The 16428-nt window shown below is 38.0% G+C and overlaps 2 protein-coding genes across 3 annotated transcripts; one reads left to right on the top strand and one right to left on the bottom strand.

Annotated features, from left to right (window-relative positions):
- Positions 1-742: 742 nt before the first annotated feature.
- LOC148353883 (DNA damage-inducible transcript 4 protein-like) lies at positions 743-3402 on the top strand. Its single transcript, XM_088351246.1, has 2 exons — positions 743-1263; positions 2540-3402. The coding sequence occupies exons 1-2, from the start codon at positions 1116-1118 to the stop codon at positions 3052-3054; spliced, it is 663 nt and encodes a 220-aa protein (XP_088207372.1). The 5' UTR covers positions 743-1115; the 3' UTR covers positions 3055-3402.
- A 2221-nt stretch (positions 3403-5623) lies between these two features.
- Positions 5624-16425, bottom strand: dnajb12a (DnaJ heat shock protein family (Hsp40) member B12a). Of its 2 annotated transcripts, none has more exons than XM_088352033.1 (9): positions 16233-16425; positions 15933-16110; positions 14815-14960; positions 14561-14731; positions 13184-13263; positions 11436-11545; positions 11180-11352; positions 10974-11116; positions 5624-6182 (listed from the first exon to the last, which is right to left on the bottom strand). In XM_088352033.1, the coding sequence occupies exons 1-8, from the start codon at positions 16363-16365 to the stop codon at positions 10995-10997; spliced, it is 1113 nt and encodes a 370-aa protein (XP_088208159.1). In that variant the 5' UTR covers positions 16366-16425; the 3' UTR covers positions 5624-6182; positions 10974-10994. The 2 variants fall into 2 exon arrangements, with proteins under 2 accessions (XP_088208159.1, XP_088208158.1); XM_088352032.1 differs by having other exon boundaries at positions 11436-11548; positions 16233-16424.
- Positions 16426-16428: the final 3 nt, after the last annotated feature.

The following is a 16428-nucleotide window of genomic DNA, read 5'->3' as shown; positions in this document are numbered from 1 at the left end:
TGACTGCTAGGTGGTGGTTATGGGAGTATCACAATGAAAACGTGAAGAAAATATCTCTCATGTCCACTGCTTCTGCCAAACGGACTTTTTTAGCCCTAAATCTGATTAAAAATCTATGCCAGTAATCAGGCAGGATTATCTTCAATGGCAATAGAATATAACTTCTTGATTAAACCAAAATGCAAGGATTGAATTATTTCTGAAAAATAAATGATTTTGGTGTGTAAAATGGGCTATATACTTTGGAAATATTTCAATTTTATTAGATTATTAATTGTGCTCTTTTCATATGTGTTGCACATTAAATTAGATAAACAGAAAAAGCTGAAGTTTTAAAGCCATAAAATAGTTCTCGAGGGTTAATTGATTCAGCCTACTGGAGGCCCTGGGGTGAAATGCACGGTTTTCTTAAGAAAAAAAGTTGGAAACAAACAACAAACAAGTTGTCTTGCTTTTTTTTTTACTTGTTGGATTGCAGGTAAAATTGTTTTGTTTTGATCAACTCCCTACGTCCCAACGCTGCAGCCATGAAGATATTTAGGAGTGTGGTCTGTATCTGAAAAGCGAGTATGAAAATCAAAATGGGACTAGTTTGGTTTGTAGGTCATCAAAATCGTCACTACTTGCGACCTCTTTGTTGCATTTTTGCAGCCTACGTGCAAAACGTGATGGCCGTGTGACGCCTGCAGATGAATTCTCACAAGTGTTGAGCAATTTTTCAAAGTAAAACAAATCATGAGTTTTGTATTATTAGGGGAATGGTTTGTATTTTCGCTGTGTTGTAAAGCAAAAGAATTATTTTTTTGCAAGGATGAAATACAATTAATTTATAGTGTACTGAAGATACAAGTGGAAAGTTTTGATGTGAAGGGGGAGGTAGCGTGGATTTCCTCGTAAAAATGTTACTAGGCAGGCTAACACGCTTAGGACGTGAGCTGTCTTCCTATTGGTGGTGAAATCGAATGGGCGTGGTTTCGCTTCTCGCCTATTTAATGCTTTGTTCCATTGTTGCAACTTGCATTAGTCAGTAAAGCGGACTGTGGAAGGATCGCACTCCGGGTTACTGGTTACGAACTTGATATCCATTTTTCTTCCACTTTTCCTTTTTTTTGACAATGTCTTGCGGGCAATCCCTGGACGGAAGCTTCTCTCGTTCCCCGGCCGAGGACGATAGCTTAAAGCGCTTGTCTTGGGGCAGGCTTCTGCAGAGACTCGCTGGACTCAAGAGACTCAATGACAGGCAGTGCGACATTCGTGACACTGGTGAGTTCTGGAGAATACCTCTTGTGTTAGAATACCCACTTAGAAATGGATTATAAGTGCAATGGAACACAGTAAAGCAAACAACTTGCCCCTGTCTCTCTTGAAACAAAAAAAAGCATGAAGTGTAAGTGGATTTTTCTGTTTAGACATTGGAAAAAAACTAAAGTGCTCACTAAATTGAATGCAAATCCATACTAATATCACAGGTTTACCCTGTGATTCCTGCACAAACTTGAATGACTTTTACTTAATCGTTTAGGGAGCAAACAAAAGAGAATTGCACCGAATCAAAGAAAGCCCCCCCCTCCTCCCACAAGATAAAAAAATGACCAAGTGCAACGCAACATTACAAAAGGAATCTTATAGTTTGCATTTTTTTCTTTCCTGAAACTACACAAAGCATTTGTAATCCCGAATTTAATATTTTTTTCTTATTTTTAAACATATTACTTCACAGGCAGGAAGGGCACACTCAATTCAATGCAAATCAATGATATTATTACAAGTCTACACTTTGACGCATGGACAAATTTTAAATCATTTTACCAACGCTTTTAGAAGCAACTAAAACAGAATTTCACTATTTCAAAGCATGAATAAAATGATCAAACGTGATATTTCTTGCTGAGCAACATTCGAAAAGGTATGGAATAAATTGCCCGTCTTTCCTGAAGTGTAAATTTTAATCACAAATTAGATATTTATTTACACCTAGATTCCTGCACCAACGTGAATTTTTGTTGACATATTTTTAGTGTGCAAGCAAGAGAATTGCACCATTTGAAGCCTCCCATGCCGTTATTTTCCTTGGAAAAAAATAAACACAAAGCGTTGGGAGTAAAATTGAAATCACAGACCGAATATTTTTCATTTTTAAGCATTTTGATTTCATTACCAAGGCAGAAAAAAAGTCAAGTGCATCCTAAATTTAATGCAAATCAAAAACAATATTACAACTTAATACCTTGATTCCTGCACAAATTAAATCATTTTAATCTATTAGTTTAGGGCCCTTTTAACTCAGTTGGGCATTGTTAACACGTATTTAATAGAACATTTATGGACACCTCAAACAATGCACCCCACTTTGAGAGGAAATATCATTACATTAAGATGTTTTAGTTTTTAAGTGAGTTCTATTATCTACAGTTCCCTTAATTTAATACATTTGAGAAGTGAATTATTCTTCTTCATTTTGGTCGTGCGCCGTGGCATGTTCACGTCAGACTGAGAACCAACGCTTTTAATGACACACTTTCCTTTTTCTTTTTTAAAGGATCAACAGCAGACATGTCCATATCTAATTCGGAGAGCAGCTTATTCTACTACCCCTCTGAAGAGAACCTATCCTCAGAGCTCGTGGCCACCATGAAAGAATCCCTCCACGGGGCCACTGGAGTCCTAGGTTGCTCGCGGCTCCTTATTCCCGACACTCTGCTGGACCACGTGGGCCAGGAACTGATGCATTTGGCGGCTAGTGAGCCTTGCGGCTTAAGAGGAGCACTTATCGAGCTTTGCGTGGACCGAGGAGAACCAGGGCCCTTGTGTAGTGTGGATGAGATCGCCGTAGACTCCACATTGGTGCCTACCTTTCACGTAACCCTGGTTCTGAGAGAAGAATCAGGCGGACTGTGGCCCAAAGTGCAGAAGTTCTTTAATAGCAGCCGGTCCGAGCAGACTTGTGAGACACCCGCCAAGCATAAAAACTCATTAAGACTAAGCTCTGGCTTTAGGGCCATGAAGAGGAAGTTGTACTGCTCAGGGGATCTTCTCATTGAAGAATGTTCCTGACTAAAGCACTTATAGACTGAAAAGTATCACATTAAGATGAAGAGCTCTGTTTTATAAAGGGTTGCACGAACAACTGATTTTTGTGCGTGCACTTGTGGCACAATCGTCTACACTTAAGCATAGACTTCAGCACACACATAAGGGAATAAAGGAACCTTTTTGAGTATCCCTCGTGCTTACAAAAGAGCCTTAAGTACACGATCCCAAAAATGTGGCAAAATGCCTTCAATGGCAGCTTTTGTAGTTTTATCTTTTTCTCAAATTAAGTTGCTTGTCAAGATACATTTGGTATTTGATGGTCAAAAATGACATGTTTTTGTACTAAAGAAAAATAAATTTTATGACTCATTTTGTGTGGTGGTTTCTTCAGTTGCTTAACATTTTATTAATGTTAAAATTTTACTTTCGTTAAAAGGTACACAATTTTTTCTTTTAGAACTGGATAAAGTCAACCCCAAAAGATTCCTGACATCCAATTATTAATTACATATAAAAAATTGTAAGCTGTTGCGAAAATGAGTGCTAAAAAGCAAGAATACAGACTATGGAGACTCTAAGTAACAATGACACGACATATTTCCTCACTTTTGTTTTTAAAAATTAAAAGGAAATTTACTTCAATTGAGCAAAAATTCTCTTACAGGGGAATATTATTTTAGTGTTTCAAATGTTTTCTGAGGTCAGCAAGATGCCAATCATATCAGCTCCCTCTAGATGAGTCATCTTATGTCAAATAACTTATTTTTTGCCAGCCAAGTATTAAAAAAAAAAAAAAGCATGTTTACATGACACTTGCGAGATGACGAGCAATAATGCCAGCTCTCTTTAGGTGAGGCTCATGTTTTGTAAAATTAATGCTTATTTCTCAGACTACAGTACGAGTATTTTCAAACATCCATGCGAATTATGTATAATCAATGAGTTTTTTTTAAGTGTGATCAAGGTCACAGGTTCGATTCCCGGCTCCGTGTTATATGTCAGTGTCTTTGGGCAAGACACTGAATCCCTAATGCCCCCAATAAGCAGGTAATAAGGCGCCTTGAATGGCAAACTCCCTATTGGTGTGAGTGTATGTGTGAATGGGTAAGTGTGAAGCACATTGTAGAGCGCTTTGGGAGGTCCTCAGGGTCAGGTGTATCGACATTTCGTTCTGTGTACATTGTTACAAAGAATGACAATACAAAGGAAATTATTATTATTATTGACTTGAAAAGCGCTATATAAATGCAGACCATTTCCCTTTGTGTTCCAAAAACAACCTGCGATAGCCAAACCCCGTGAAGCAGAAACTTTTTTACAATTATTGTAAACAAATTTTAATACTGAAACCAAAGAAAACCTTTTTTTGTTTGAAATGGGGGTCGGCAACCTACAGCCCTTTAGCACTGCAGAGTGGCTCCCTGGTCTTTTACCAAAAATGTTTAAAATATGGTTTCTGGAGGAGAGCAATCAGACACAAACTGCTGTAAAAATGAGTTGAATATTACATTTTAACAAGGGGTGTAACCATAAAATAATGGAAAGGTCAGATGGTGCAAGTTCACAGGTGGAAGGTCATTAGTATCACGTTTTAAGAAGACGGGATACAGGTTGTCGCCTTGAACACAGCAACATCGTGTATTGTGACCTGAATTTGTGGTTCTCAGGTTTGAACTCCTGGTTGGATAACTTATTTACAATGCTAAACACCGGGGTTGCGCTCCATGGCTTGTTTTCCCCTCTCTACACTGTCCCGTGTTAGAAAAGCTGTTGAGCCCAAGCTCCGCCCCTTATATAGGGGCAGCATTACAAGCCAGGCAGATAGCCGATTAAGAGAAACCAGCAGCGAGTGTGTGATCAGCCAAGGACCTCAAAGGTAAAAAGAAAAAAACCTGCACCAAACTCAAAATACAAATATCAACATTTGGATTTCTCACTGCATTTCTTTCATTTTTATCGAAGCAATGAAACATACTCCAATTCACTTGCAATGAAGTTAAACTTGAGGTGGCACGGCAGATAAGTCGTTTGCACGTGTGTGGCACAATTCTGAGGTCATGAGTTCAAATCCAGTGGAGTTTGCATGTTCTCCCCATGCTTGTGTGGGTTTTCTACGGACAGTCCGGTTTCTCCACGCATTCCAAAAACATGCATGTCAGGTTAATTTGCCAGTCCAAATTGTCCCTAGGTATGAATGAGTGAGAAAGTTGTCTATATCTGTGTGCCTTGCGATTGGCTGGCAACCGGTTCAGGGTGTCCCCTGCCCAAAGATAGCTGGGATGGGCTTCCAGCACACTACTGAGGATAAGTGGTGCAGATAATGGATAAATGATTGGATAGCTCTTCAACATTGTGTGTTGCCGACCCCTGCTTTAACAAATATAAGTATTGTGTGTAGTGTTTAGCCAATCAGAATGCAGAGTGCAAATCTGTGAAGTAGCAAAACCATGAAACTGCAGACAATTTTATACCAAGGGTTCACTTTCAAAAATCATCTTGAGTACAGGATTTAAGGACTTTAATAAAGTCAGATTTTTCACTTTTTCAACCCTTTAAGCATTTCTAAATGTATGATATGACAAACAGGAAATATGATTCCAAAACAAATTTATTTCAAAAGAAACCCGTTGACAAATCTTTGCTTGTTAATTTAATAAATAACTACTATTTTGACAATATTTTCAATGATCTCGATCAAACAAGTTACAAGCAAAGTCACATAATAACATTAATAAACATCTCTGATAAATTCTGCACTGTTAAAAACTAGTCAGTATGTACACTAGAAAGAACTAAAAAAAAGTGAGGCTCAGGCATGTCTTATGAGGAGGTTGACAGGGGTCCTCAAAATGAAAACAGGATTAAGAGAGGAAAAATCTAAATTAGCAGCTTCATTCACTGTTCCAAACCGACGACCTACAGACTCTCGTCACCCCAAGTGCACGAGAGGGAAAGAAATATCAGCCATTGCCCTTTGCTTGATGTTGGGAAGTCGGTGTCCAGGAAGCTGCAGTGGTTACCGTGTAAGGTCGGCTTCCCACGGTGCATAAGGCCAGTTTTGATTATCTTGGGTTTGCGGCACCGATGCACACCAATTTGGGGCTGATGCTCGAAGGGCTCCTCAAAATTTATTCAAGTACCAGAAGAACCTAAAAGAAAAGTGAATTTATGTGGCTGTACAGTGTTTGTCATAGAATTTTGTGAGACCCTGTGGAAGGACAGCCTAGGAGGGACAGGGAGAGGTTGGGGCACGCCCCACCAGAAGAAAATGTTGTACATCTTAAATTAAAAAGCATCGATCTGGTGGATCTTTAAAGCTAAATCAAGAAGCTAGAGCTATGAATATGTGCTACTGTAAACTATTGAATCATAAATTTGAAAGGCAATGGCACAACAATTAAGTCACACCCGCAAGGCATGTTAAACGAGACAGGAGTTTAATGCAAAAAAAATATCCAATAATAAGCTAATTGCACTAAAAATAATTACTTTTATTCCAATGCCGATACTGTACTATTTTGAGAAATCCCATTAGCAAGTAATCAGACAAAATCGCCAATGTGAATTTCAAATTAGAAATTTAAAAAAGGGTGCAAGCATGCACACCATGGCGTTTGCGATTTTTAAAAAATTAGATATATTTAAGGTATTTTGATTAACTTCATATTTATATAAATTTAATATTATTATTTTTAATAATACAAGGTAATGAGACGCTGGTGGGACCAATTAGACCCTGGCTGCTCGTTTTGGTATGGGAAAGTCTGGCTGTATAAGTGTCCCAAGTGTATTGCCTTGACATTTCATTCAAGCTAAATCTTTTTATGTTTTTTTCCATTGTTGAAATTAATTATTTTTTTTAACTATTTACTTTTAGTGAAATGTTTGTGACGGACTTTTCACCTAAATAGAAATAGAACCATTTGACCTGAAAACGTGTCTTCATTTAGAAATATGTCTTAACCTACATCCAGTGCTGTACTAAACTTTGATGTAGGTCAAAAGTGTTGTTGCCAGTTTGAGTGAGATCAACCCCGACCTCGACGAAGCTACTTTTATTTCCTTGGCCAAAGTTCTACGGTCACACAGATGAGCGAATGTTCCAACTTGGTCTGTTATTACAGACTAAAGCACAGCAGTGGAAATCCAAGTAGGACAAGGTGGGTGGACTATTAAACAGTAATGAGAGTGCCAGGGCTTGCGAAAGATATGAAAAACTGGGTGACATGCTATTGGTAGGCAGCAAAGTTGTGCAATTTTACAAGTTGCACATTTTACCTATTTCTTGTTAAACGAATCATGCATTTTTTTAAAAACGAACGTACATTTCCGATCGAAACTTTCAGGCATTAGTTTGGTTGGCTGAGCCTAGCTTGGCCCATTAGCTTTGCGTCATTTGCCAATCTTGCCCTTAGTTTCTGGCGGCTAAACTTGCCAGCTGCTTACAAAAACCATATCTGGTCAATAATTTGACTCAACAGAGACCAATAAAGGATTTGACATGCGTTGAAAATGTGCAAAACCACAAAAATTGAAAATGAAGATGAGTGACAATGTTGAACAGGGTTGGGGAAACTACGGCTCTTTTCATGAATCATATGGCTCAAAAATATAGTAGAACTTTTGCAATTATGTATTGTATTAATAAATGTGGCTCTGGCTGTCACACATGCAGAGCCGAGACTTTAGTGATGTGCACGGGGTTCGGTCCAGTGTATATCTATCTATGTAATTCTATTTATAAATATATCTTTATCTATCTATATATCTCTATATCTATATTCATATATGAGACACAATTTTAACAACTGTCAAAATGTCACGCCAACAGACTCAGTTGTAGCTGTAAATTGCTAAATGATCCTTTATTTAACCTTTCTCTCGTAATGTCACATTGCCCTTCTCTGGCAGGTTTAAAGCCATGACGGACACTTATAGGCAGTTGAGTTGAAACAAATACCAATTACCACAACAGAAAAATATAACCACCACTTTTTACTATGGTGATTACCGTATTTTCCGCACTATAAGGCGCACCTAAAAGCCTTTATTTTTTTCAAAAGCTGACCATGCGCCTTATAATACAGTGCGCCCTATTTAAGGATCAATATTAATTCGCAAAGTCTTGCAACTAACTTACAGTCGCCGACTAGATTTTCCCCCGAACGCCAAGTAGTCCGCGGTGTATGCTGGGATTTATTTACCGGCGTTTCATTGGCTAACCAATGTGTCAATCATCAGTTGAATCGATCACTATTGGCTAAAGTTATTCCGAGGTCAAGGGGCGGATCCTTTTTATTATTTACAGGCTGGCATTGGCTTAAACGGCAAAACAAAGCTGCAATTGGCCGAAAAAGATGAATGCGTATAGCACGTGGCTCACGGCATACAGAAAGCATTTTTTTACTATTTTGTATTTGTAAATATTTTATTCTCCTGGATTTACTAAATTCACGGATATAAGAGGACCACGGCTGCACATTATTATGAACACAACGACTTCGGTGAGCTACCCTGGCTATATATATTATCCCTGTATCTTGTTTCAGACTGAACTCGATGTTTCTGTGATAAGCGGTGCAGATATGGAATGGAGTGTCTATTTTTAAATTAAACTCAATTCCAAGTGTTTATTGTCATATATACAATAAAGTTGCAAGCAAAAAAGAAAATATAAACTAAGGAATGGTTGGCATTTCTTGAATCCCAAGACTTTAACCTTCCGAATGATGGAACGATGCATTTGAGGGACATCGTACGGACACCGCATCCGCACGTGTTCTCGACACGTATTTGCATCTTTGCAAGCTTTCGGAATGTTAAGGGGGTAATAAGTTTGACTGAACTATCTGACTGTTTTGTCGACATTCCCATTGTAGCGCCTTATAATCCGGTGCGTCTTATGTATGTCAAAAATAGGACCAAAAACTATTTTTTCGGGGTGCGCCCTATAACCCGGTGCGCCTTATAGTGCGGAAAATACGGTAATTCCTGTGCGATGGGCAAGCTTCTAAGCCCGATTTAGTTTTGTTACATTTGATGAAGACAGAAGACGCCGATGTTAATCTGTAGTCAAACAGTTCCTCCAAAAAGCGCCCCCTAGTGCTTTCCAACAGGTGAGCCACCTCATAGCTGCACAATATTCGTTTGACTAGTCATTGCCACTGGTGATTATTAATATAGCTGGGTTTGTTGTGGTTGTCCACTGTTTACAGGTGTAGTCATGCGGTTAGGGTCGTGTGTGCAAGGTGTCAACATGGAAGATCATTTAACAATTTATGTTAATTGTTGAGACACTTTATGATGAAAAGCCACAAAACCATCTTTAACCCAAAGCAAACTTTGGGTGAGCGATAGGAATGGGTGAATTTATACACAGGGCCCAGCGCCTTCTGCACCAGAGGTAAATAAACATGTTGGCATCCTTGTTTGCAGTATTTTGTGACATTTTTTCAAAAGAACTCTGCTCGCACCTGGTTTTTAAACCATTATTCAGGACAAAAATGACAGTCAAAATGAGCCTCAACACTATGAATTAACTGCACGAGGGAGACATTTTAAGTGGTACATGTATATTGATATGGGACACAGGCTCTGCCATTATTATATTTTTATCTAATCATCAAATATCAAACAGTGAACTAAGATATGCTGAAGGATTAGCTTTTGTCTGGAGAGCAGGTTTGGCGGTTTCATTGAATTTTGTCTTAAAATATATGGTGCGGCTCTCTCAAGAAAAACAAAAGGCAATATTTTTCCTTTTTTGTCTTTTTCGGTCAAATAAGGTTCCCGACCCCTGACGTAGACTGTCAGACGCGTTTTGTCTGCAGCTTCTATTTGTGTCGGCCACAATAGGTTTGTTATTTTGATACTGCTTTTCCTTTTTGTTTTAAACGCAGTCTTAAATTAAGTCGGTCTCATTGTTCTCAATCTTTTATTGAATTTTAGTTAAGGGAGACCTTCAATTCTTGATTTTTTTCATTTTGTTATTTCTTCTGAGAGTATAGAGCAGCAAATGATTTGAATAGATTTAAAAATATGTGAAATTGCAAACCGGGTGTGCCTAATTCAGTGTTGCAAATTATTGCTAGTTAGAGTGATTCCCAACGTTTGAGCCGAGGCACACTTTTTCATCAAATGAATCCCAAAAATAACACAGAGAATGATTAAAAAAATGATCTAGGAGCAGAACAAAAAGAAATGTTTACTACGTTCTTATGTTTCTGTTTTTATATGATTTTGATTTTTTTCTCTAAAACAGTGAAGTTACATAAATGAGTATGGTTAAATAAGAAAATAATTAAAATCTGCAAAATTACGTACAAGATTTTAACTTTGGTTGATTTATTTTAAACAATGCAAACATTATAAAATATATTTTCCTTTACTAACTCATGAGCAGATAATTAGTGTATAAAAAGGAAAACAAATGGGAAATTTCCTGCACCACATTAGAATAAGTCTCATTGAGTTTGAAGAGAGACAATCCACATCTGTGAAACTTGAAAAATAACATTGTGCCAAAGCCAGGATAAACGTAGTAGTAAGGAGTAAGTGATCCCATGTTATGGTGTGTAAACTGGTTTTGAATATCGTAGCAGTCGAAGCTCATATGAAAAATCCTATCTCCATTTTCCCAGGAAGAAGAGAAAACACTACCATCCCTCCAAAAACTAATTTTGGAGTAAAAAAAAAATGTTTTATATGAAAGCAATCACACATTTGATATTACCCAGATTTCTAAGTGATTCATCTTTAAATAAATAACTGATTAACACACAGTTGATGTACTACACAGATAATGGACTAACAAAAACGAATTTTGGAGATAAAATTTAACAACAAGCTCATCAGTAAAAGATTGCGAAAATGTAATAGTAAATTTAGAATCACAGTAATATAGAAATGGGTAGTAAAACAAAAAAACACAAACGTACTACCTGTTATTGTTCAAACAGCTTCTAACCGTCCAACATGACCTTTATTTCGGATAACCGGTTGCAACTGGGAGTCGCCATCCTCTGTGCTTTCTGGTACATCTCAGAGTCACCAAAATAACGAGCGCGGTACATAAGGCCTTCCCCTAAAAGGGCAAATAGAGTATGAGCTACAAAACAGTCGTCAGCCAGTTTTGCAGTGTACCCACTCTGCTGGCTCTCCTTCCTGCAGTTGTTTCTGAGGTTGGTAATGTAGTCATCTTCCACTGTTCTCTCCACACTTTTTAGGTTGGCGCCACTGTATTCCGTGCTAAAGCTTTCGCCCACGAAGAAAGGCACCTTCAGGTAGGATGTATGCCTTTTGTGAATGTAACCTGCCGAGCTGGCGGGACGGATAAAACAATGCGCTTACTTTTTGAGTCGTGTTAAAATGAAGGCCAGACAGGTCGGAGGTGATTCACTTACGGGCGGTAGCTAAGGCTGTATGGAGGCTGCGTGACCATGAGCTGGCTGAGCGTTGATAAAAGGATGAGGATAAGGATGGGCATCAACTGAACAAACAGAGCCAAACCTCCCTGCTTTTAGAAAGAAACAACAAATTAATTGGACTACCAAGCATGTACTATGTTTTGATATACTGTGGTTATAAAGAGGTATACTGAGATGCATCTTCATCTTTTTAATATTACTTATGGGATTTGTAAATTTCAGATAAAACAAATTTTGCATTATTCCCCTCAACAGTGTTTAAGTTTACAGCCGTGCCATTTCTTGCATTTTAATGAAAATTATGTGATAATTTTAATCTGCATGAAATCCATTTGACAAGCCAGGGTTTGTCCACCTTTTGTATGGCAAAATTCAAGCACTTTCAAAGCCATGTTTAATTTTCTCCAGTACAGTTAAAAGTAGAAATCTGGTATGAATCGTGTATTTTGCAAAACCACAAATATATCCATGATGTACGTATGCAATTATAGTTGTGAATCAGAATAATATGTAAATATTTTTGAAACAAATACCTCCCCATATAATTGGTGTAGCATAAAAATGACAGTAATACAGAACATACAGCAGCACAGGGGAGCAGTGGTTAGCGTGTGTGCGGCACAGTTCTTAAGTCATAAGCTCGAACTTTCCTGTGTGGAGTTTGCATGTTCTCCCCGTGCTTGCGTGGGTTTCCTTCGGGCACTCCGGTTTCATTCCACATTCCAAAAACATTCATGTCTGATTATTTGGCTGGTCCAAATTGTCCCTAGGTGTGAAATGAGCGAATGAGTTGTCTGTCTCGGTGTGCCCTGTGTATCCACAATTGATAGTAAGCCTTGACAATATCACATTTTAGTGCCCTGTTTATGTGTAGCAAGCACCTGTCCTCTGGGGGGGCAAGCCGTAGGGAGAAATGTCGCTTCATAAGACAGTGCCATACAAACTAATGGTAGCTGCCTTTTATCACGGTAAGAAATGCAATGGCAAAACGCAGCCACCAGAGAGGAGTGTCAGCATATTTTTTAAGCGGACATGAGATACATGGCAATGATTTCAAGCAGTAATTAGCACAAATTTTAAACACTTTTCAATCCTTGGAAAAAAATAACATTAAAACACAAGTATTTTCAAAGATTTCAAGCACAAGCACAAACACTGCAGATACAAACATTCTCTTAATATTCTCTCTCAAATGGTGTTTACATTTAGAGCCGTGCCATTTCATGCATTTAAATCATGTAAACATTTTGTTTCTGGATTAAAATAATTTGGTAAGAAATTTCACACTTGGCACCATCATTGAGACGGGGGAACAGTATATTTTGATCTTTACATTGAAAAAAAAAAAAAAAAAAAAAAAAAAAAACAAGTAAAAACAGCAATCGTGTTTTTGGCGCATATCACTGATTGCCCCCTCGGAAAACTTGCTCATTTATGACGAGGAAGTGGTTCTATGTTCAATTCATAACATCAATTATTAGGGTGCCGTAATTGCTCCTCTTTTGAGAAAGTAATTTAAAAAATCAGGAATAGGTTTGTTGAAAGCTCGGATATTGATACCGCCTAGCTCATTAGGGGTTTTATCTACAATTTAATTTTGGTGACTGAGGGTTTTCCGGTATGTCTTGGATCATCACTTTTTTTGTAAATTGCAAAGCATCCATCAAGTACATCAGTTGAACATTTATAATTGAATACATTTTTGAGTCATAATAAAGCCTTACCTCTCTTTGTTGCTCTCTTCTTTCTTGCCGATTGTGGTGTGCAAAGTGCATTCTTCCGTTTCTATAAACATGTACATTACCTAGTCGTAACAAGCAAGTAAAAAAAAAAAACATTACACAGGGGGCACTCGTAATTTGTGCCTGTTCAACCCCTAGCAAAAAGTATGGAATCGCCAGTCTTGGGCAAGCCCTCACTAAGACAAAAAACGCAGATCACAAACATGAAACTATCATCGGGTCATTTCAAAGTGCAACATATTGGCATTCAGAAACACTAAAATAAATTTGAAAAAACATTGTAATGTTTGTAAATGTTACTTTTATAGAGCAAGTGCAAGGAAATAAATATAGAATCACTCCATTCTGAGGAAAAAATATGGAATCAGTGCATTGTAAGTAGAAAATAAGGACATACCCAGTTGATCTCCTTTCCTTGTTTGGACACCTGGCTTAGATTAAGTCTGTTTGTTAGTCAGCAGTTAAAAACAGTGCAGTTATCACACCTCAGAGGGCTCCTGGACTAAGTGGGTTGACAAGAATCATGGTTCCAACAAGACAGATGTCTCTTGAGACCAAAGACAGGATCGTCAAACTTCTTGAAGAAGGTAACTACTAATATGGTTGCTAAAGATCTGGGCTGTTAACAGTCAGCTGTATCGGAGATTTGGACCAAGTACAAACAACATGGGAAGATAGTTAAAGTCAAGCATATTGGTAGGCCAAGAAAGACATGAAGGCGTCAACACAAACAACTAAAGACAATACGTTTTTAACAGAAAATGCACAACAAGACAAATGAAGAGGAATTGGTAAGTGAAGTTGTATGTGATAGAACTGTGCAAAATTGCTTAAAGAACATGGGATTTCCATATGGAAAGCTCAAAGGAAACCATTGTTGACGCTTAAACAAAAAAGAACAAGACTGCAATGGGCTAAGGAAAGGCTATCATGGACTGTGGATGAAGGCTATCTCCAGTGATGAGTTACGAATCTGCATTGGACAAAGTGATGATGCTGGAACATTTGTTTGGTGCGATTCCAGTGAGATTTACAAAGATTCCCACAGTCCTTAATGATATGGGGCTGCTTTCTTATTTTTTAATTTGAAAAAAAGTTTAGGGATGATGAACTCAGTTTTCCAGATGGCAGTGCATGCTTGGTCTATAAAAGTAGCATTTACTGACCACCATCAAGTTTTTATTCATTTCCTTTAGTGTTTCTGAATGGTAAGGAGTATCACTTTTGAAAAACTTTATATTTTTCATGGTTTTTATCTTAGTTCGTTCTACAGAATAAAATGTCTAAGTGAGGTCTCACCCAAGACTGGTGATTCCGTACTTTTTGCTAGGGGTTGTAGTTTGAGTGACTTCTACTGACTAGTTGGGAAGCCTCCACCAAAGAACATGTTGAAGAGGTCTTCAGGTGATATATCAGCTTCAAAGTCACGGTGGTGCCGCTGTCTACTTGGGTGTGACCTCTCCTCCCCGTACTGATCGTATTGCCGCCGCTTTTCAACATTGCTCAGCACCGCATAGGCATTACCAATAGCTGAGATAGAGACAGGTAAGTATTAATACAGATTTTAACAAGTGCATGCCATATAGCATTGATCTCAATTGCCATACATGTACCTTTAAACGCATCAGTAGCGCCAGGCGCGTGGTTTTTATCAGGATGGAACTTCAAAGCCAGCTTCCTATAGGCTTTTTTGAGGTCTTCTTCTGAGGCCGTTTTTTCCACACCCAGGATTTGATAGTAATCTTTACAGCCCTTAATCCTGCAAGGATTAACCAAACATGGTGATCAGATTTTGGAGAAAGGGTATATTCATACAGACCCCAGCACTAAACCCATTTTTACTGCCATTTTTGTCAGACGTGTCACTTAGAAAACGTGATTAGAATTGAAATTGTCATTGATAAAATCACAAGAAACATTGTTTACAGGATAAAACATGGCACAACATGTTAACATGTGAATAAAGAGAATATTAAGATAAAACAAGTGAATTTAGGATAAATGGGAAAAAAATATTTACTTGAAGAGCGGCCAAAGTTGTAAGTACACCAGAACAGTTGTGCATCGATAAACAGTCAATGACATTTAGCAGAACAACAATTCAACATAAATTGATGGATAAGATATGAATACATATTTTTCTATAGATAGGCAAGAAATATATTTTACAGTTTCGTGTGTGTGTCGAGGATGGTGATGGATCTATTGGTTTGATTGCTGAAAGTTTTGGGGGAAAGTTGTTTCTTTGTCTGTAAATATTTTAAAATTAAGGTGTGTGTGAACTTTATCTTAGTGTTTAGCAAAAACCTCATATACATTAAGAGTACAACAACATTCCTAAAATTCCTCTAAATGAAGTTGTTTTTTTCTTCTTTGATAATGAATTGGAGAAAATTGAAAAACTCCTACAATAAATAATTTTGCTACATTTGATCCCTCAAATGCACCATATGGAGATAGGCTTTGAGTTTTATTTTATATTTTTATGTCGTGCCTTTGAGTGTTACTCTACACATTCACAAATACAGATCTTAATTAAAAATTTTATGCTATGTTTCTTAATAATGAAATTGTGGATCTTAATATATTTTGCTTGGAAACGGGCTGGTTACATGTACTGTAACCCCTTTATTGAATCTCATTTGTATGTACAAGATCCAAATCAATAGTAAAATTTGAACTAAAATGCCACACGATTTCTGATGTATCAAAGCAAAAACTATTTACGGACTTTTTGACCGCCTCCATCTGCTCAGCGGTGTATGCCTTTGCTGAATCTGCGGGGCCCTGCGCAGACGTTTCTGCGTCCACTCTGTGGTGACGTTGTCTCGTGGAAGTTCTTTCTTCGTCGCGATGTCCACCATTCTGGTCTGGAGGTTTCCCGTTGTGCGTTAGCGAGTCCAGTAAACCTGTCATGGACAAAACGACTGCTGTCACTCCAACCTTCAGTCTCTATCATATGGTGCTAGCGGTTAGCATTGCATTGGGTAATCGGAGCCTGCCATTTGAGAAAGCGCTTTATCGGACTTACTTTGGGCTTTATCCGTCGGAAACAAACGCAGGGCTTTCTCTAGAAACTTCTTGGCTTTGTCCAGCTGATTGTTGCTGGCTGCATTTAATGCTAATTTGATGCAACGCTCCGCTTCGTCCTTGTTTGAATCCATTGCGACGCGGCGGAAATATTTACTTGCCTTAACACAGTGCGCATGGTGATGACGTCAGATAAA

The sequence above is a fragment of the Urocampus carinirostris genome, chromosome 13, assembly GCF_059441175.1.
Source record: "Urocampus carinirostris isolate Australia breed hairy pipefish chromosome 13, RoL_Ucar_1.0, whole genome shotgun sequence".
Classification (NCBI taxonomy): domain Eukaryota; kingdom Metazoa; phylum Chordata; class Actinopteri; order Syngnathiformes; family Syngnathidae; genus Urocampus; species Urocampus carinirostris.
Note: the sequence above shows the minus strand (reverse complement) of the source record. Positions and strands in the feature narration are given on the sequence as shown.

Bases quoted from the DNA above. Each gene is read 5' to 3' on its own strand.
- LOC148353883 (XM_088351246.1), top strand. From the start codon at position 1,116: ATGTCTTGCGGGCAATCCCTGGACGGAAGCTTCTCTCGTTCCCCGGCC. The intron at 1,264-2,539 runs GTGAGTTCTGGA...TCTTTTTTAAAG, and splicing joins GTGCGACATTCGTGACACTG to GATCAACAGCAGACATGTCC.
- dnajb12a (XM_088352032.1), bottom strand. From the start codon at position 16,365: ATGGATTCAAACAAGGACGAAGCGGAGCGTTGCATCAAATTAGCATTA. The intron at 16,111-16,232 runs GTAAGTCCGATA...TGTCCATGACAG, and splicing joins TCCGACGGATAAAGCCCAAA to GTTTACTGGACTCGCTAACG. The intron at 11,353-11,435 runs GTAAGTGAATCA...CCGTCCCGCCAG, and splicing joins TACAGCCTTAGCTACCGCCC to CTCGGCAGGTTACATTCACA.